The 21,696-nt window shown below is 45.0% G+C and overlaps 1 protein-coding gene and 1 non-coding gene across 3 annotated transcripts in view; both read right to left on the reverse strand.

Moving 5' to 3' along the window:
• Positions 1-16,121, reverse strand: part of Khdc4 (KH domain containing 4, pre-mRNA splicing factor) — a 34,934-nt gene extending 18,813 nt beyond the window's left edge. Inside the window, exons 1-7 of one of the 2 annotated variants that reach the window (XM_005080139.4) lie at positions 12,574-12,729; positions 11,901-12,120; positions 8,570-8,698; positions 8,171-8,250; positions 5,191-5,243; positions 4,719-4,882; positions 1,741-1,952 (exon numbers count right to left, since the gene is read on the reverse strand). In XM_005080139.4, the coding sequence (XP_005080196.1) occupies positions 1,741-1,952; positions 4,719-4,882; positions 5,191-5,243; positions 8,171-8,250; positions 8,570-8,698; positions 11,901-12,120; positions 12,574-12,611 (896 nt within the window). In that variant the 5' untranslated portion in view covers positions 12,612-12,729. Of the gene's footprint in view, positions 1-1,740; positions 1,953-4,718; positions 4,883-5,190; positions 5,244-8,170; positions 8,251-8,569; positions 8,699-11,900; positions 12,121-12,573; positions 12,730-16,039 lie in introns of those variants that run through there. The other variant, XM_040752453.1, reaches the window with a different exon arrangement.
• On the reverse strand, positions 4,238-4,365 carry LOC121142513. Its single transcript, XR_005879556.1, has one exon.
• Positions 16,122-21,696: the final 5,575 nt, after the last annotated feature.

Raw genomic sequence — 21,696 nt, forward strand, 5'->3', positions numbered from 1 at the left:
AAAGAAACAATTACAGGCTTGGTCTGAGAGGCAGTACAGTAGCACAGTGCTTGCCTAACACCTAAGAAGCCCTAGACCACCACCAAAGTTTATTTTATAATCACAGAATACTAGAACCTAAAGACTTGGATGCTAAAGCCACAACTTTTTTTTTTTTTTGAGACAAGGTTTCTCTATGTAATCCTGGCTGTTCTGGAACTCATACTGTAGATCAAACTGGCCTCAAACTCACATAAAAAACAAAGTGCCTACCTCTACCTCCTGAGTGCTGGGATTAAAGTCGTGCACCACTACCACCCAACCCACATTAATCCTTCTAGTTCACTCTTTTAAACTTTTTTTTTTGATTTTTCGAAACAGGGTTTCTCTGTGGCTTTGGAGGCTGTCTTGGAACTAGCTCTTGTAGACCAGGCTGGCCTCGAACTCACAGAGATCCGCCTGCCTCTGCCTCCCAAGTGCTGGGATTAAAGGCGTGCGCCACCAACGCCCGGCTCACCTTTTTAAATTTTATTTTATTTTTAATTTATATATCACTGTTTTTTCCACATAGATCTTTGTGCTAAATGTGTGAATTGCCTGTGGAAGCCAAGATGTTGCTGGATCCCTTGGGACTAGAGTCACAGACTGTTATGAGCCACCGTTTAGGTGTTGGGAATCAAACACATGTCTTCTAGAACATTAAGTGTTTTTTTTTTTTTTTTTTTTTTTTTTTGGTTTTCGAAACAGGGTTTCTCTGTATTGTTTTGGAGGCTGTCCTGGAACTCACTCGGTAGACCAGGCTGGTCTCGAACTCACAGTGATCTGCCTGTCTCTGCCTCCCGAGTGCTGGGATTAAAGGCGTGCGCCACCAACGACCGGTTAACATTAAGTGTTCTTAACTGCTGAACCAACCCAAGCTTTCCTTTTTTTTTTCTTTTTCTTTTTTCTTTTTGGTTTTTATGAGACAGGGTTTCTCTGTATTGTTTTGGAGGCTGTCGGTCCAGCCCGGCCTCGAATCAACCCAAGCTTTTCTTAATTCTTAAAATATTTTTTTTAAAGATTTATTTATTATGTATACAGGCTTTTGCCTGCATGTATTCCTGCACACCAGAAGAGAGCACCAGATCACATTATAGATGGTTGTAAACCACTATGTGGATGCTGGGAATTGAACTCAGGACCTCTGGAAAAGCAACCAGTGCTCTTAACCTCTGAGCCATCTCCCAGCCCATATTTATTATTTTCAATTATATGCAGGTATGTTGGGTGGTTGTGGCCCATACCTTTAATCCCAGCACTGAGGGTAGCCAGAGCTGTTGCAAACACAAAAAACCAGCATGTATGCTGATGTATAGGTGTCTTCAGAGGCCAAAGGCTGGAACAAAACCCACATCCTCTGGAAGAACAGCAAGTGCTCATAACTGGGAACCATCTTCCCAGCTTCAATAATTCAAGAATTTTTAGTAACTAATTATAAAGCCGTCATTCTAAGCTTATTATCCTTCATGTAGGTTTTGGGTTTGTGGGTATTGTTGCTGTTTTTTTTTTTTTTTTTTTTGAGGGAGACTTTCCAGGGTCCTATGTAGGCCTCAAAGTGCTCACATTCACAATGATGACCTTGGAATTCTTGAGAACTCCTATTCCCACATCAGAGGACAATCATTATAGGCTTTCACCTCCACACCAGGATTTCACAGTTAAGTCTACTTTCTCTCAGCCTGTACTGAGAAAGATTTGTAGGTCCCCTGCTCTTATCCGTACCTGATATAAATATACATAGGCTCAAAAGCTTCTCGGCCTGATGCTGGCTCAATGCAGCCTGAACCTTTGCCTCGTAGGAAGACTTTGGCACCTGTTTCAATCTGAATATGTTGCAAATAGGAGCAGCCTGGACCTTCTACTTTCTCCTTAACATTAAAAGTGGGCACAGCATGTTCTAATCCCACAAATAATTTATCTTGAACATAATGCATCTGTAAGAGAAAAGAGTGCTTTGATTAGTATACAGAAACAATAACGAAATACGCTTGTAGAAAACTTTTTTTTTTTTTTTTTTTGGTTTTTCGAGACAGGGTTTCTCTGTGGCTTTGGAGGCTGTCCTGGAACTAGCTCTTGTAGACCAGGTTGGCCTCGAACTCACAGAGATCCGCCTGCCTCTGCCTCCCGAGTGCTGGGATTAAAGGCGTGCGCCACCAACGCCCGGCTGTAGAAAACTATTATACAAAGTAGTATAATCCTGTGTATATTTAAGGTTACTTCCACATGGATTCTCTAAAATTTTTATCATTATCTCCAAGATTTCCTTTTGGATACATGCTGTTGCTACAGCTCAGTTGTTCAGAAATTCCCTGCTGGTCTTATAATTTCAACCCTCTTGCCTCAGCCTCCTAAAGAGGTTTACCAGTGGTGTCTTTATGCCAAGCTGGCCAAGGGTAGACTTGGGGCTGCTAATAGTTTATTTGATATACTTCAGAAGAGGGAACCTTAATTCAAGAATTGCCTCTATTGCTGGGCAATGGTAGCACATGCCTTTAATCTTAGCACTCGAGAGGCAGAGGCAGGCGGATTTCTTGAGTTTGAGGACAGCCCGGTCTACAGCCCAGTTCCAAGACAGGCTTCAAAGCTACAGAGAAACCCTATCTCGAAAACCAAAATAAGAACTGCCTCTATTAGACTGTTTATGGTCACGTCTGTGAGAGAGACATTCTCTTAATCGATGCAGAAAGCCTAACCCTAGGCAGGTAGACCTGTGCTGTGTTAAAACAATAGCTGAGCTCACCATAGTGGCAAACTTAATTCCAACACTGGGAAAGGCAGAGGCAGGTGATCTCTGTGACTTCAAACCCAGCCTGGTCTACAGAGTTCCAGGACAGCCAGAACTACACACTAAGACCCTTGTGGGGGGGAGGGATCGGGTCTGAGCATCCTGGTGGTGAATTGAGAACATGCCTCTCGCAAAGGCTCTCCCTCATCCCTCTCCAGAAGAGGAAACACAAGAAGCAGTGCCTGGTGCAGAGCCCCGATTCCTACTTTATGGATGTGAAATGCCCAGGATGATACAAATCACCACGGTCTTTAGCCATGCATAAACGGTAGTCTTGTGTGTTGGCTGCTCCACTGTCCTGCCAGCATAGAGGAAACACAAGCTCACAGAAGGGTGCTCCTCCAGGAGGAAGCAGCACTGAATTCAAAATGAGTGGGAACCATCCTAGTGAACACATTTTAGATATAAGAAAGGAAGGGAGAGGCAGGGAAGGAGAGAGGGAGGCAATGACGGAAAGAAAGCAGGGAGGTAGCTGAACAAGCCAGTAGGCAGTGTTCCTCCATGGGTTTGTGCTTCAAGCTCCCGCTTGACTTTCTCTCTTGGCATCAATCCATGATGGAACAGAACATGAAAGCTGAGACTGACCCTTTCTTTTCAGTAGCTTTTGGTTATGGTTTCTCATAGCAACAGGAGACTAACTAGAAAAAGCCTGTGCCATATGCCCATCTTTCAAGGAGGCTCTGGTATCTAAGAATGTAGCTTAATTGGTAGAATGCTTGCCCAGCACCACATAAATAGGACATGGTAGCACATGGTGATAATTTCTGACATGGGAAGTGGAAGCAGGGGATCATAAGTTTCTTGTCATTTTTTGCTACGAAGTGAGTTCAAGTATAGCTAGGGACTCCTAAACCCTATCTTTAGTTTAGTTTTTCTTTTCAACACAGGTTTTCTCTGTGTAGTCCTGGATGTTCTGGAATTCACTCAGTAGATCCACCTGTCACTGCCTCCCAAGTGTTGGTATTAAAGATGTATGCCACCACCCCCAGCTCTAAGACCCCATCTTAATAAAGACTAAAATTTGTGGGGTTGGACTATATACAAGCAGGGTGGTAGCCAAGCAAGCATGAAGCCCTGAGCTTGGCCCCCCAGTACTGCATTAAAAAACACAAGCATGGTGGCACCTATTCTAGCATTCAGGAAGAGGAGGGAGCATAGAAGTCAAGGTCACTGAGCTGGTCTGGAGTGCATGAGAAGAACTTTTGGAACTGTAAGTACAGCTTAGGGGAAAGAGCACTTACCCAGCAAATTCAAAAGCCCTGCTAGGCCAAACCAGCACCACAAAACCTAATCCTTCATACTAACGTATCTACCTCACCCACAAAATAAATTACTCTAGTCAGCAAAATGAGTAACACCACAATACAGTGTTAAGTAAGCATACCCACTTCTCAATAGATGTTAACTTCAAAAAATAGCAAAGACAATGCTAGAAAATGTTGGGTAGTACAGTAAGCCCTGTGGTTTTCTCTAAAAAGGGCTGCTCTCTCCACCCTTTTGTCTAGGAGGAGTGTATCAGCAAAGTCTTGCTTCATCAGACTCAGCCTTCTTGGTCCTCCATCAGTTTACAAAAGCAAATTTAAACACTATCTTTACACTACACAGTCTGTATACCCTTTGAACCACCCAACAACCTCCCTTTTAAATCCTATTAATCTGAAAACATTTACTTGGATGGTATTAGATAGTCCATAAGATTATAAAATACCAACAGCAACCTAGCTTACATGCTTTTAATGCATGCAGAACCCAGATCTCCAGAACTACAGGAGACCCTGCCTCAAAAAATACATATAAATAAACAAAAATAAAAAAGCATGTAATTCTCAGGTTGGAACTTAGGCATTGTTTTTCTTATTATGTATTATTTTGCATACTCATTTTTATAGAACTAACACCTCTTGCCCAAACCTACTCCTGACTGGAAGGAAGGCTTCTGGTTAATAGCAGGAGACAGTTGAGCAATGGGAGCTGGTTGGTGATACACAGTGACTGTTGCACCATTAAAAGTTGGACTTGTCCCTGTGGCAGCCTTCACCACTCCATTGGTGATTATTTCTTTGATTCGGTTTACAGCTCCTAGGGAAAATTACAGACAGTAAGATTCTACACAAGGGGGCTGGAAATACAGCTCAGAAGCTAACCATAACAAAGAATGAACTGACTAGCATATAAACACAGGCCACTGTTCAATTATATAAAACTCAATTCAATTTTCAGATTACATAAATATGAAAAATCTCATCTCTAAACCCTCATATACCACTGATAAAATTCATAAACGGCAGTTAAAAAGCAGTCATCAACGACTATACATTGATGTTGTCATAGTTTCGAATTTCCAAGTTTTGTACATACAAGTCACAAATAAACCAAAAATTACTTACTGTCTACTAACTCCCGTGTCTGCCCCTGAACATGAAGATACAATGGACGATCCCTATAAAAAGAAATATATAAGATTGATCCCAGAAGACAGATCATTTGGTAAAAGGAAAGACCTGAGTTTAATTCCTTAAAACCCTCTTTAAAAAAGCCAGGAATGGGGGCTGGAGAGATGGCTCAGTGGTTAAGAGCACTGACTGTTCTTCCAGAGGTCCTGAATTCAATTCCCAGCATCCACATAGTGGTTTACAACCATCTGTAATGTGATCTGATGCCCTATGCTGGCCTGCAGACAAAAGGCTGTATGCACAATAAAAAAAAAAAAAAAAAAAAGCCAGGAATGAGCCAGGCGTTGGTGGTGCACGCCTTTAATCCCAGCACTCAGGAGGCAGAGGCAGCTGGATTTCTGTAAGTTTGAGGCCAGCCTGGTCTAAACAGCAAATTCCAGGACAGACTCCAAAACAATACAGAGAAACCCTGTCTCGAGGGGGGGAAAAAAAAAAAAAAAAAAAAAGCCAGGAATGCAATTGTAGTACTGATGAAGTAGGGAAAGGAGAAACCCTGGAGCATGGGGCCTGCTTGATGGCTCCCAGGGCAGCAGAGAACCTGCCTTTTAAAATGGCTACTGGACCTAGGCATGGTGGCCCATGCATTTGATGGGAGGCAGAGGCAGGTGAATCTCAAGACAGCCTGATCTACAGAGTTAGCTCTATGACACCCAAGGCTACACAGACAAACCTGTTGAGGAGTAAATACTTCCAGCTCTTGAAGAGGACTGGAGTTTGATTCTCAGCTCCTACCGTACATAAAACATACATGAAAGAAAAACACTCAAACATTAGCACAGCTTCAGGAGAACAATAAGTAAGATGTCCTTGGGCCCACACACACATGAACACACAAAAATGCTGACCCTGAACTGGAAAAAACCTGGAGTTAATGGCTCATCAATTCTCACTCGTAGCACTCAAATTAAAAAGGACCTGCTGGACCAGCCTGGACTACCAAGTGAGTTCCAGGACAGCCTCCAAAGCCACAGAGAAACCCTGTCTCGAAAAACCAAAAAAAAAAAAATGGACCTGCTGGTAGTTAACTTCTACAAACAGATTCAAAAACTAGGACTGGAGCTCAGATAGTAAAGTACTGGCCTTGCACGCCTGAATAGAACTGGGTACAATCACAGTTCATGGTCATCAAAGTCAGCCTGAGCTGTGACCCTTACCAAACCCACCAAACCAAACAAAAAAACCCTCAGTTTTACAAACTGATTCTTGAATTTCATTGCTGTTTGTTTCTTGAGGCAAGGTCTCCATATGTACCCCAGATTGGCCTCAAACTCATGGCAATCTTCTTGTCTCCACCTCAAGTGCCAGACTCCAGCTGTTCTCATTGCTCAAATTAGTGCTAGGTCTCATTATACACAACTCTAACCCCAGGTACTACTAAGAGACAGGACTACAAGTTTGACATCAGCCTCAGCAACTCAGCAAAATGTCTTAAAATAAAAAGTTAGAGACTGAAACAGGAATGGTGGTACACAAATTTAGGCCCAGCACTTGGGAGGCAGAGTCAGGCAGATCCCAGAGTTCAGGACTAGCCTGGTCTACAAATCAAGTTCCAGGACAGCTTGTCTTAAAAAACAAAATCAAAGTAAAAAAAAAAAAAAAAAAAAAGAGTAAGACTGCAAAGATTATTCAATAGTTAAGAGCGGCTAGAGGAGCCGGGCGTTGGTGGCGCACGCCTTTAATCCCAGCACTCGGGAGGCAGAGGCAGGCGGATCTCTGCGAGTTCGAGGCCAGCCTGGTCTACAAGAGCTAGTTCCAGGACAGCCTCCAAAGCCCCAGAGAAACCCTGTCTCGAAAAACCAAAAAAAAAAAAAAAAGAGCGGCTAGAGGACCCACACTCAATTCCCAGTACTCCTATCAGACTGTTCACAACTGCCTATATAACCCTGGTTCCAGAGACTCTGACCCTCCTGTCTGGCCCCTGTGTAGGCTTGCAAGAACATGGTGCAGACAGACTAGCAGACACATACAGAAATTGAATTAGCAATACAAAGTAAGAGCCAGGTGTGGTTGTTTATAACTATAATCCTAGCAATCAAAAGATACAGAAAAAAAAAATCACCATCAGGCTACAAAGTGATTCCTATTTAAAAAAAAAAATTCTAAGAAAGCTGGAAAAATGGCCAGCCCATAGGGTAAAGACTGCTTGTTGTAAAAGCAAGAAAGCCTAAATTCAAATTCCTAGCACCCACAAAAAGCTCAGCATTATTGCCCATGCCTATGATTCCAGAGTTGGAAGATGGAGATAGGCACATATTAAGAGCTTGCTGGCCAGCCAAGCTAGCCAAAAAATGTTAAGCCTCAGTTTCAGTGAAAGACTCTGCCTCAAAATGTATCATAAAGAAAGACAATCTGGCTCCTTGTGCACCGACACACACAAAAGAGCAAAGACTAGGAAGCTAGCTAACTAGGAGCTAGTGAGATGAGTCAGAGTGAAAAAAAGCCTGTCCAAAAACATAAAAGCCAGGTAATGATGGTGCACACCTTACTCCCAGTGCTTGATAGGCAGAGGCAGGCAGATCTTCCCAAGTTCAAGACTAACCTAGACTACAGAAAGTTCTGGGACACTCAATGCTCCCTACACAGAAACCCTGTCCCCCCCAAAAGAGAGAGAGAGAAAGAGAGAGAGAGAGAAAGAGAGAGAGAGAGAGAGAGAGACAGAGACGGAGGGAGGGAGGGAGGGAGGGAGGGAGGGAGGGAGGGAGGGACTGAGCTATCTCTCCAGCCTAGGGAACATGTTTAAGCATTAGTCATTATAATACTCTTTCATGTTTTCTCTCCTAAAAAATAATGAAATTCAACAGCATTCTTCCTCAAGCTACTACCAAACACCTTTAAGACAGATTCCCTAAAGACAAGAAAGCATAAAGTGGACAAGATATCTTGCATTTCCCCAAGTCAGGGGTAGGATACACACCCAGGTCCCACTTTGGCCTTCTCCTCAGTCGTCATGAACCGTCCTCGAGTTGACACAGCGGCCCCACTAAGCCGACTGATCTAAAAGTAGAAGCATTCTATTAAAACTGATGACAGACAAGTACTAAAACACCACAAATACACATGATTATGAAGTTAAAAATAAAACTCTGATGTAGTAATGAGGTATTTCTACCAAAGACAGTACTCCTCCCACTCATTTCACCAAATATCAATTGTCCTGTATCTGAAATTCTGACTGCATCAAACCTACCCAGGAAGTTACCCACATCTGTTGCACTATTATCCTCTTCAGTGAAACCCAATCTTGATTTAATGAATACTTGCATCCAGAAGTAGCTTTCTGGATCACTGGCCACCCTCCCCAGGGCCCACACACCTCATCCTGAGTCTGTCCTCGCGTCAGCAAGTTCCTACACGTAAGGGGCACATCGTTGATTTCCACTTCAGCCACCACCAGGTCATCTTTGCTTTTATTGCTAGTTAGGCCTTTGCCAGGGGCCTGAAGCTACAAAATAGAAAAAAAAAGCACTGAAAGGGTTTTGTTTGTGTTTTGAGACAGGGTTTCTGAGTAACAGCTCTGACAGTCCTGGGGCTTGCTCTGTAGACCAGGCCAGCCTCTACATCCCAAGTGCTGGTATTAAAGGCATGTGCCATCACCTGACTGAATTATACGTTTTTATGATTTAATTGTCTGATTTACAGCTATCTCAAGTCCCACCTACTTTCCAGTTTTTCTCTTTACCTAAAAAAATATTTTATCTGGTTATTCTTCACAAATGATATTTAAAAAAAAAAAGAAATAAAACCTCACTTAAATGGCATCATAGGACTGGCAGGACAGCTCAGCAGGTAAAGGCACTTGCCATGCACGATCTATCAGTCCAAGTTCAGAAAAACAAAAAACCCTGAATAAATTAGAGAGCACACTCCACAAAGCATTCCTGAGACCTCCACATACACACTATGGGCCAAGGGCACATTATGACTAGACATGGGGGTTGGCAGTTGAGAGAACTGACCGCAGCTGAGCATGGTGCACACACCTTTAGTCCCAGGACTCTAGAGGCAGAGGCAGGCGGACCTGAGTGCAAGGCTGGCCAGGTCTACAAAGACAGTCCCTATAAACAGAAACCCTGTCCTTTTTTTTTTTGGTTTTTCGAGACAGGGTTTCTCTGTATTGTTTTGGAGGCTGTCTTGGAACTAGCTCTGGACACCAGGCTGGCCTCGAAATCACAGAGATCCACCTGCCTCTGCCTCCCGAGTGCTGGGATTAAAGGTGTGCGCCACCAATGCCCGGCAGAAACCCTGTCTTGAAATAAAATAAAACTTAAAAAACATCAGGATCAGAATACTGTAATTTTGCCCTTTCTTTGTTTTTTTAGGCAAGGTCTTATTATACAGCCCAGGATCACATGAAACCCAGACTGACCTGAAAGTTGCTATGTAGCTGTGAATGGACCACTGTGTCCAGGTATGTGTATGTGTGCTAGGGACTGAACCCAAGGCCTCTGGTGTCCTATGTAAGCCCTCTACCAAGTGCACTACAGCCACCTTATATATTTTTAAAGTATTAAAGAAACTAGACCAGAGACTGAATTAAAGGTCAGCGTTATGACGCTCCGGAGATCAAATTGCTATCATTTATGGAGTAAAGCAGCAGAACTGCAACAACCCACAGAACTCATTCAAGAACTAGGAAGCTATAATTTTGCAACTCTTTTTTTTTTTTTTTTTTTTTTTTTTTTTGGTTTTTCGAGACAGGGTTTCTCTGTGGCTTTGGAGGCTGTCCTGGAACTAGCTCTTGTAGACCAGGCTGGCCTCGAACTCACAGAGATCCGCCTGCCTCTGCCTCCCAAGTGCTGGGATTAAAGGCGTGCGCCACCAACGCCCGGCTTTGCAACTCTTTTGTTAGGGTTTATATGCTATTTTGTACTTTATGGCAAAATAATGCTTCACTTTGAAGATTTAATTACACTGGAAATATTGTAAAATACCCAACTAATGCTCTTAATTTAAGAGAAAAACAGTTGAAATACAAACTCTCCATTTTTAGCTCATATTTAGTCATTAAAATATTTTAGAACTGGGCTGGAGAGATGGCTCAGGGGTTAAGAGCACTGGCTGCTCTTCCAGAGGTCCTGAGTTCAATTCCCAGCAACCACACGGTGGCTCACACCATCTGTAATGAGATCTGGTGCCCTCTTCTGGCCTGCAGGTATACATGTAGGCAGAACACTGTATATAAATAAATTAGTAAATAAATAAATTTAAAAATATTTTTTTAAAAAGTATTTTAGAACTAATTAAAGATAACTTTGTTGTTGTTTTTCTTTTTTGGGGGGGAGGGGACTCGAGGCAGGGTCTGTGGCTTTGGAGGCTGCCCTGGAACTCACTCTGTAACCAGGCTGGCCTCGAATTCACAGAGATCCACCTGCCTGTGTCTCCTGAGTGCTCTGCACTGCAGCCGCCACCCCCACCCCCACCCCCAGGCAAAAGACATCCTTTGGGAGAGCGAAATGGAAGTGAAAACACGGGAGAACCAACAAACTTTCTCTTTCAAACACTTGTTTATTTTTCAAGACAGGGTCTCTTAGTGTGGCCCTGGCTGTCCCGGAAATCACCTTAAATCTAGCTGGCCTTTAGATGTGCCTGCCTCTGCTAGGATTAAATGTGTGTCATCATTGCCCAGCTACAGAGATAACTTTTTAAAATTATTTTAGCTCTTGGGTGATAATAGCCACTCATGATGGTCAAGCATTAGGACTGACTTTTAATTCCCAGAATACATGAGCCAAACCAGACATGGAAGCTTGCATCTGTCATCTCAGAGCCCCTACAGCATGACAGGAGGCAGAGACAAAGAATCCCTGGAGCTCAAGTGACAGCCTGACATACACATGGCAGTGAGCAGAGACCCTGACTCTGACCCCCGATGGTCACGGTGGCAATGTGCACTGCATGTCCTCCTGACTTCTGTCATGCCGCACAACACACACATTCGCTGGGGCTAGCAAGATGTTCAGAGGGTTGGGTGCTTACTACCAAGCCTGATGACCTTAGTCCAATCCCCACATCCCTCACATAGACACCCAAATGCTATGACACACCAAGCCACACATACAAATATTTCTAAAAACATTCACTTGATTTACCTGAACTTCATGTATCAGGAACATATTGCTTTAAATTACTATAAAAAATTGAATCAAGTTTATAAGCACAAAAACTAGTTCATAAAAGTAACAAGACCGTCCGGGCGGTGGTGGCGCACGCCTTTAATCCCAGCACTCAGGAGGCAGAGGCAGGCAGATCTCTGTGAGTTCGAGGCCGGGCTGGACCGACAGCCTCCAAAACAATACAGAGAAACCCTATCTCGTAAAAAAAAAAAAAAAAAAAAAAAAAGTAACAAGACCAACTAAAATTGTCTAACCTCACGATGTGAGCACACCTGTCATGACCAGCACCTGAGAGGCAGAGACGGGAGGATCTCTGCAAGCAGGCCAACCTTGTCTACAGACACAGAAACCCTGTCTGAAACAAAGAACAAAAACCCTCTCCCTTCCAAGAACAATCTAACAAGATATCCGGATAATCCCAAACGTGGTCTGTCTTCGCTCTAGCGGTTTTCACCGTCATTAGCCCGACTGACTATGAAACTGAAAAAGCGATAAAACGGCAAATAGCAAAGTGTCTTCCACTCGGGATACCTTCTCGGCGGCATTCTGAGACGGTTTCAGCTTCCCTTTGGCCATGAGCATAGCATTGATCTTGGCGGCCACTGCGGCGGCCGCATCCAAAGCTCCCGAGGGAGCGGCGGCGGTGGCGCTCCCAGGGCTTCCCCCGCTGCCGGTGACTTCCCCGCCCGGGGCCGCGGGCGGCAGGAAGAGAAGCGGGGCTGGAGCCGGTTGGTCCCATTTGCTGCGGCGCCTACAGGTAGGGAAAGGGAAATACTGGGGCCTAAAGCCTTCCTTTGTATTGTTCTCTCGGCACACACTATTCCATTTTGCCTGTCATGCTCCACAGTCACTACAGAATTCCCGGTCAAAAACTCAGCTTCCTTCCCCAATATCCCTACTCCTCCCGACCCCTCTCCAAAACAATCCCTTTCCAGCCACTGCCGCTCCAAGCCTCGAGTCGCCCCGGCGTGCTCTCTGCGTGCGCCTTCTCCTTGGCTCGCCCTTCGAAAACAGAGTTCCCGTCTCCCTCGCACCGAGGCCGGCCTTTTCCCGGCGCCCGAGGCCCGCTCAACATTCTCTCCAGAACCCGGCCTGAGCGTACGGACGCGTCCTGCTTCGGGGCCTGCCGGCCCACACGCAGCCTCCCCGGCCTCCCTCTCCCCGGCCCGTGCTCGCTACCCCGCCTGGCCCGCGAAGCCCTTACCCGCCAGCGGCAGGATGTGTCGCGCTCCCTGCGGACATGGCGGCCGCTCTCGTCAACCACCCGCCAACTACCCACCACCGCCCTCCCGCCACTTCCGCCCCAACGCGCTGACGCACAGCCTCTTCCGGCCGTGAGGTAGGGCGGTTCCGGTGAGAAATCTGGATTCCGATTGGACTCTCGGGAAGTAAGCGTCTGGGGTTTCCGAGACGAGTGAGCCGGCTACTTTTCCGCCTTGCTCCTTTACCCTTAAGAAGAATGCCTGCTACGTTTCATTTAAAAGCGAGGTCGGCGCTCGGAGAATCCATCTTTATTGTGGGCAAGCTAGCCCCGTGGACGACGTTTGTGTCTGAAAATGAAGTCGGTTTTCTTCGGATCCATTTTGCTCACGTGAAGTCCCAGCCTGCGGCTGAGGAGAAATCTTCCCGCGACTACAGCACGCTTATCGGTTTAGTTACCTGTTTGTGAAAAAGGAAAGGTTTCTTTCCAAAGGTCGTTTGCACAACAGCCTTTCTTTGTTCCTCTTTGCTTTTTGTTGGGGTTATGAAACTCCGATCCGCTGCAGGGCCTTCTGTTCTGGTGGTGTTGGGGGCCACGGGCTTAACATTGATCTGGGCAAAAACGTAGGCACTTGGACAACTTTGGAGTTACGACACAAGCAAAGCTGCCCGGCGTGGTGGGGCATTTAAAAGCCCGAGGCTAAGATCTGGGCGTGAAGGCACCAGCGGACAAACTTGACAATCTGAGTTCTGTCCCTGGAGCCCACAAGGTGTGAGGCAGGGAGCAAACTCCTCTGAGTTGTTCTCCGATCTCCACACAGGCAAGCTCGCGCATAATGTACAAAGAGATGCTAAAGAAAGTAGCTAAGAGTTCCAGGACAGCCTCCAAAGCTACAGAGAAAAACCTGTCTCGAAAAAACAAAGAAAAACAAAAATAGCTAAGAGCTGCCACTGCGGAGATTAATAATCACAGGCTATGAAATTCCCTTCTGTGAGGGCTGTGTATTTGTGCTTGACTGGCTTTTCGACATAGTGAAAAGCTTTGAATGCTAAGAAGTTTTAGTTGAATCTTGGGAACAGATCCTCAACATTTATGCAAGTATACTTCTGATACCGAGGGAGAAAAACCGGCATGCTGTCTTGCAGAAAATCCTTGCTTACGTTCAGATAATTAATAGAATAAAATTCACTAATAATAGTAAAGGCTAAATGATAGTTTTTTCTTTTTTGGCATATAGTAAGTAAACTAGCCATTGTGGCAATGGTGAAGGCACAGCTCTGTGGTGTCATCTGAAGTAGCCTGAGTTACCTGAGGTGGTCCCTTATGTTTTTAGGCCCAGGACTCCAAACAGTGTCTGGCTTGTTTGTTTTTCGAGACAGGGTTTCTCTGTGGCTTTGGAGGCTGTCCTGGAACTGGCTCTGTAGACCAGGCTGGCCTCGAACTCACAGAGATCCTCGGGCTTCTGCCTCCCCAGTGCTGGGATTAAAGGCATGGGCCACCCTGGCTGAATGGTGCACACCTTTAATCCCAGCACTCGAGGCAGAAGCCCGAGGATCTCTGTGAGTTCGAGGTCAGCCTGGTCTACAGAGCCAGTTCCAGGACAGCTTCCAAAGCAATACAGAGAAGCCCTGTCTCGAAAAACAAAAACAAACAAACAAAAAAACCAGCATGCACCATCACTGCCACCCCCATGCTCTTTTTTTTTTTCTTTCTTTCTTTTTTATATTAGTTCCTGCTGATGCTATGTGAAAGGACTTGAATGTTGTGGGATATTAGTGCACTATGTGAAGATGGATTGCTGTAATAAAGAGCTGACCGGCCGCTGGGCGGTGGTGGCGCACGCCTTTAATCCCAGCACTCCAGAGGCTGGTGGATCTCTGTGAGTTCGAGGCCAGCCAGGTCTGCAGATTGAGATCTAGGACAGGTTCCAAAGCTACAGAGAAACTCTACCTGGGGGGGAGAGGAGGGAGAAGCTGAACGGCCTCCTGAGTTAGGCAGGAGTATTGGTGGAACTTCTGTGCAGAGAACTCTGGGGAGAAGAAAGGTAGAGAGGCCATCCGGACAGGGAGGAAACAGGATGGGCTCTACAGGGTAGAAGTAACCCAGCCACATAGAGGAATGTAGATTAATAAAAAACTGGCTATTTTAAGTTATAAGAGCTAATGGGACAACCGAGCAGTGGTGACACACGCCTTTGATCCCAACACTTGGGAGGCAGAGGCAGGTGCATCTCTATAAGTTCAAACCCAGCCTAGTCTACCCAGTGAGTTCCAGGACAGCCAGGGCTACACAGAGAAACCCTGTCTTAAAAAATTAGTCAAACAAACAAAAAATAGCTAATGGGACAAGCCTAAGATAATAGCCAAGCTTTCATAATTAATAAATGTCTGTGTTGTTTTTTGTGGGCTGACAGTCCCAATTATAAAGTACAATTACACAAGAACCTACAACCACTTTATTAAAATAGCATAGTTCAAGCCGGGGTTGGTGGCGCATGCCTTTAATCCCAGCACTTGGGAGGCAGAGGCAGGTGGATCTCTGTGAGTTCGAGGCCAGCCTGGTCTACCAAGCGAGTTCCAGGACAGCCTCCAAGACAATACAGAGAAACCCTGTCTCGAAAAACCAAAAAAAAAAAAAAAAAAAAAGAAAAGCATAGTTCAGGCTGGAGAGAAGGCTCAGAAGTTGGTACTGAGTTAAATTCCTAGCAACCATCTATAATGAGATCTGATGCCCTCTTCTGGTAAGGAGGCATACATACAGACACAACAGTGTATACATAATAAATCTTTTTTTAAAAAACCAGCATAAGCCGGGCGTTGGTGGCGCACGCCTTTAATCCCAGCACTCGGGAGGCAGAGGCAGGAGGATCTCTGTGAGTTCGAGGCCAGGCTGGACCGACAGCCTCCAAAACAATACAGAGAAACCCTGTCTCGTAAAAACCAAAAAAAAAAAAAAAAAAAAAAAAACAGCATAATTCCTAACAAACATTTATCATTTACCCAGAGTTAAGTGTTATCCTAACCCCACATCAAGGAAATATCTCTTTGCAATAGACAGAGTCAACTGGGCATGGTAGCATATCCCTTTAAACCCAGTACTATGGAGGCAAAGGCAGGTGGATTTCTGTAAATTTGAGGCCAGCCTGGTCTACAGAGCAAGTTCCAGAACAGCCTCCAAAACAATACAGAGAAACACTGTCTCAAAAGAAAAAAGCAGTAGACAGAGTCCATAATGGAATGACCACAACCAATCAAAATGAAGACTTGTGAAGCCTAGACCGGACACATCTACAAAATAGTCCCACACCTAAGACTGAGGGAACATTGTTGAAGAGAGGGCAGAAAGGTCCTGAAAGCAGGGGGACCAGGGAGCTTACTGTGAGATTGTCTCTCCTAGGAATGTCACACAAATTCTCATCAACAGCTGAACAAGAACACCAATAGACATGCCAACTTCATAAGTCAGTTACCTGTCTTAAATTGACTTTGAACTTGAGATCATCCTGCCACATCTTTCCAAGAGCTAGGAAGTCAAGGCATGTGCCACGATGCCCAGCTTCCAATAATTCAGTGGTTTGTTGGTGCTGCTGTTGTTGCTTTGTAACCAGATCTTATGTAACCAAGCTGTTCTCAAACTTCTGATCCTCCTGCCTCCACCTCCTAAGCACTGGGATTGGGTGTGGGCACTGCTGTTGCCAACAGCCTCCTCTGAGAAATAAACAGATTCTATGTCTAAGCCCACTCTAGCTTAGTAAGAACAGAGGGACATGATCTGGATAACACATTTCTAGCTCAAGCAGCTGGAATGTGCTGCTTCTTATAAAGAAAAAGCTTGTTATGCTCCTGTACGTTTCTTGTCCATGCTTCCTTGTCTTTCTTCTCCTTGGTGAACTATTACATAAAACTCTGGTATACATAGTGAGTTCCTGGCCAGTCACAGCAGCACCCTGTGGCCTGACCCTGACTCAGGAAAACAAACATGAAAAAAAGAAAAAAAAGGTGTGTCCCATAACACCTGACTCAATTTTTTTTTAGCCCACACTGATAAAAAAAAAAAACCCAAAACACCTTGAACTCAGATCCATTTCCTGATCTTCATCTTCCATTACACTCGGTCCTGCTTTACAGCAGGATTTTTTATTGTTTGTTCTGTATGTGTACGTGTCCGAGTAAGTTTTTGTTCACTACATGAATGGAAGTACCTTCAGAGACAGAAGGCATTAGAACGCCTAGAACTGAAGACACAGATCATCTTAGTTAGGGTTTCTATTGTTTCCATGAAGTACTATGACCAACAAACAAGGAAAGAGTTTGTTAGGCTTACCCTTCAGCATTGCTGTCCACCACTGAAGGAAGTCAGGACAGGAACTCAGGCAGGATCCCTGAGGCAGGAGCTGATGCAGAGGCCATGGAGGGGAGCTGCTTGCTTGGCTCACCTTCGTATAGAACCCAGGACCACCTTCCCAGGGATGGCACCACCAACCATAGGCTGGGCCCTCCTTCAGTGATCACTAAATGAGAAAACACCTTACAGCTATCTCATGGGGGCATTTCCTCAGCTGAGGCTGCTTCCTCTGAGGGCTCTAGCTGTGTCAAGATGACACAAAACCAGCTGGTACACAGGCCCTTGTGAGTCACATGATGTGGGTGCTGGGAATCAAAGCCAGGTCCTCTGTAGGAACCATCTCTCCAATCTCTCAACTTTGTAGTTGTAAGTGCATTGGACATGCCTTTACAATTTTTCTATAAATCTAAAGCATTCTAAAATTTAGGAAGCAGAAGAGAGGAGAGCACACTTGTCTCTTTGCATTAGAGCTTCCATGCCTCCCCCCCCAAAATGGCTTTTGCTGGCTACTTTTTTTTCCCCTACAGGGTTTCTCTGATGCTTTGGAGGCTGTCCTGGAATTAGCTCCTGTAAACCAGGCTGGCCTCAAACTCAAAGAGATGCGCCTGCCTCTGGCTCTGAGTTATGGGATTAAAGGCGTGCACCACCACCGTCAAGCTTGCTGAATACTTTTTATTCAATTTGACACAGGCTAGGGTCACTTGGGAAGAAGGAATCTTTTTTTTTAGATAATTTATTTAACTTTATTTTGTATGCATTGGTATGAAGGTGTCTGATCCCCAAGAAGTGAATTGCCATGTGGGTGCTGGGAATTGAACCCAGGTCCTCAGTGCTCTTAACCACTGAGCCATCTCTCTTGCCCAGGAAAAAGGAACCTTGAGAAAATATCTCCATAGTATTGGCCTATAGGCAAATGTATAGAGCATTTTCTTTTCCTCCCTTTCTTCCTCTTTCTCTCTCTCTCTTTTTTAAAGGGCATTTTCTTGATTGATGACTGATGTGAGCAGACTCAGCTCACTGTTGGTGGTGCCATCTCAGGAGGTAGTGGTGCACGCCTTTAATCCCAGCACTAGGGAGGCAGTGGCAGGAGAATCTCTGCGAGTTCCAGGACAACCAAAGCTTCACAGAGAAATCCTGTCTCAAAAAGAAGAAAAGGAGGAGGAGGAGAATAATAATAATGAAGAAGAAGAAGAAGAGGAAGAGGAAGAAGAGGAAGAGGAAGAAGAGGAAGAGGAAGAAGAAGAGGAAGAGGAAGAAGAGGAAGAGGAAGAAGAGGAAGAGGAAGAGGAAGAAGAAAAGAAGAAGAAAAGAAGAAGAAGAAAAGAAGAAGAAGAAAAGAAGAAGAAGAAGAAGAAGAAGAAGAAGAAGAAGAAGAAGAAGAAGAAGAAGAAGAAGAAGAAGAAGAAGAAGAAGAAGAAGAAGAAGAAGAAGAAGAAGAAGAAGAAGAAGAAGAAGAAGAAGAAGAAGAAGAAGAAGAAGAAGAAGAAGAAGAAGAAGAAGAAGAAACAGGAAAGGAAGCAAGGAAGCAGGCTGAGCTGGGCAAGGCATGCCACGACGAGAGAACCAATAATGGTGTCTTCTACAGTCTCTGCTTCAGGTTCTGCTTTGATGCCTGCCCTGATGTCCTTCCACTGTGATGTGGAAGTGTAGGCAAAATGACCCCTTTCCTTCCTAAGTTACTAATGCATGATACTTCATCATAACAATAGAATCCCTAAGACAGCAGCTGACTGGGTTGATGTGACATTCTGGAGCTGGGCTAGGCTAGGATTCCTACTCCTACCATTTATTGTTCCCCAAGGGTCTAATCTCTGCCTTCAATGACAAATGCAAGTGCAGTTTTCTTGTCTTAGTTCTTTGAAGAAGCTAGCCCAGTCCTTCCAATGTTCTTGGCAGATCTCTAGGAATTCCATCTTTGAAGGACAACAGGAGAAGGACAGGATGCATATGCAGATGGGTTAGTGGGGAGAGCTTTTCATATAAGGCCGGGAACATAGACTACTGGTATTAGTTCTCCAAGAGAGTTAATTAGGCTAGTAAATTATTGTGCCCTAGGGAGATATGAAGACAGGGCTAACAAAAGCAATTTTGTTGACTCTGGTTTTTTCATTTCCCAGCAACTATAAATGAAAAACCCATTTCTAGAGAAGTTATCAGTGTCTCTGTCTGTCCTGGTGGTACTTCCTTTTGTAATTCTGGGGATTTCCAAGGGCAAGGACTGGTACTTCTGGCACTTAGAAGGGAGGAAGAGATGATGGGGGATACGCAAGACCTTTCATGATACAGTGGGAGAAGAATATCTTCTTGGCCTGAAGAGATGGCTGAGTGTTTAAGAGCATTGGCTGCACTTCCAGAGGACCTAAGTTCAATTTCCAGTAACCACATGGAGGTTACCACTTATAATCCCAGTCCCAGGAAACATGATACCCTCTTCTGGGCTCTGTTAGCACCAGAGTATAGTACACAGCCGTTCATGCAGGTAAAATACCCATACACATAAACCAAAAAAATGTAAAAAGAATACTTTTTACATTTGTTTTTGAGGCAGGATCTCATTAGGCAGTCCTGACTGGCCCAGAATTCACTGTTAGAAAATGTTGACCTCAAACTCATAGCTACCTTTGCCTCTGGAGTGCTGAAATTAAAGGTTTGCACCATCATGGTCAGCTGCTATTTTATCTAAAAGATTAATTTATCTTAGGTGTGTAGATATTTTGTGTGCATGTATGGATGTGCACTACATATGTGCCTGGTGCTTTCGGAGGCCAGAAGAGGGTGCCAGATTCCCTACAACTGGAATTGTGGAAGATTGTGAGGCATTCTGTGGGTGCTAAGAAGTAACCTGCGTCCTCTGGAAGAATAGCAGGTGATCTTAACTGAGAAGCCATCTCTCCAGCCCTCAGCCTCCTTATTGTGTGTGTGTGTGTGTGTGTGTGTGTGTTATGCGCATGTGTGCATGCAAATAGAGGGCAGATACAATTTCCAGGAGTTACTTCTCTACTTCTAGTTTCTTTTTGGTTTTGTTTTGTTTTTTTGAAACAAGGTTTCTCTGTATTGTTTTGGAGGCTGTCCTGGAACTCACTCAGTAGACTAGGCTGGCCTCAAACTCACAGAGATCCGCCTGCCTCTGCCTCCCAAGTGCTGGGATTAAAGGAGTGTGCCACCAACACCCGTCCCAGTTTCTTGAAGAAGGGTCTTTCTTCTTTCTTTTTAAAAATTATGTGCTGGAGCGTTGGTGGCTCACACCTTTAGTCCCAGCACTCGGGAGGCAGAGGCAGGCGGATCTCTGTGAGTTCGAGGCCAGCCTGGTCTACAGAGCAAATTCCGTCCTTTGCAAGAACAGCAAGCACTCATGGCTGAGTCTCCTTGCCTTCCCTTCTCTCGCTTCTGCTGTAGGAGGCTGGTATCTGTAATGGAGGAGTTTTTGTTTGTTTTTAACATGGGTTCTAGGGATCAAACTATGGTTTTCAGTTTGTAAGGCAAGGACTTTTATCCAATGAGCCATCTGGCTTCCCCAGAAAGAGAACATTCTAGGAGTCAAAAAACATTTATCTGAATTCGTGAGTCTATCATCACTCCCCTGTTGCCAGGGCAAGGTCTCTGCTATGAAATGAGAAAGGAGTCAGCTGCTCTGGTAGTTTTCTTCCATCTCAAGATGTTTATAGTTTCCAGTAAGGCCATAGCTTGCATCTTTTGCGTCTCCACAACATCTAGCCTAGTGCATGACACAAAGTAGTATGTGTTGTGGAAAAACATGGCCTGGAGACATGAGTAACCAACCGGCAGAGGACTCTCAGCGGACTCGTCTATGATGTCTATGGTGTCAGCAGGCAACCCTTGAGCTCAGCTGGCTTGGGGCTGAGCACGACCTTTCTGTCAATCTTGTCTCACCTCCTTCTTACTCAAAACCTCAAACACCCTGGTTTCTAAGAAGCGTTTCTCTCACCTCTGGGGTTCTCACACGGGTTTAAGCCTCTTTGAAAGGCCCCTCCACTTCCCCAGCATGCCAAGAGAATTGAGTATCAGATACTATCTGAGTCAGCAGGAAGGTGCTGAGTGTTCCCAGAATCCTTGAAAAAAAACAAAACAAAACAAAACTCATTCATACCTTGCCATTCCAGGCTCTCTCTCCATCGCAGCTCCTGCAGTGGATAGAGAGGTAGCTAGGGGAAGGAGATGACCTAGTGAGGCATTTTTCCAGCTGGGACTGAGCTCATGGGGAGACAGGATGAGGTGTGGTAAAGGCTTGTATCAGGGTCCAAAACTCCACAATGAGGCTTGGGACATGGAATGTGTTTAAGACTGAACTCTGACTCCATGGGAAAGAAGTGGCCATGGGTGCAGGTCGGCAGGACTGCGTAAAGGTAGAGTAGGAGAGTTGAAGGCATGCATGGTCCATCTACCTACAGCCAGCCAGCGCCCCAAAGCATGGTCCATCTTCCTACAGCCACCCAGCGCCCCAAAGCGCACACAGGAAGCCGGACTTCCTCCTTTTCCTTCGCTCCCCTTCTTAGCATCAAGGTCATGTGGCACTGCAATGAATCCTGAGTTTTAGTTGGCAGTGCTCCCTGGGCATGATGACAATAGCTGCTCATTGTCCTACTCCCTTATATCACAAACACTTTGACAGTCACCATGCAAAGGCATACAAGGTACCGACTCACATGTCAGCTCGTTACACCAGAACAATGGGGTATTTTCATCTAATTTAACTTTTGTAAGGATCTGCTTTTATCTTATATTTATAAATATTCGTCTGCATGCATGTATGTGCCCCACATA

Source organism: Mesocricetus auratus, unplaced genomic scaffold (assembly GCF_017639785.1).
Source record: "Mesocricetus auratus isolate SY011 unplaced genomic scaffold, BCM_Maur_2.0 Super-Scaffold_100009, whole genome shotgun sequence".
Lineage (NCBI taxonomy): Eukaryota > Metazoa > Chordata > Mammalia > Rodentia > Cricetidae > Mesocricetus > Mesocricetus auratus.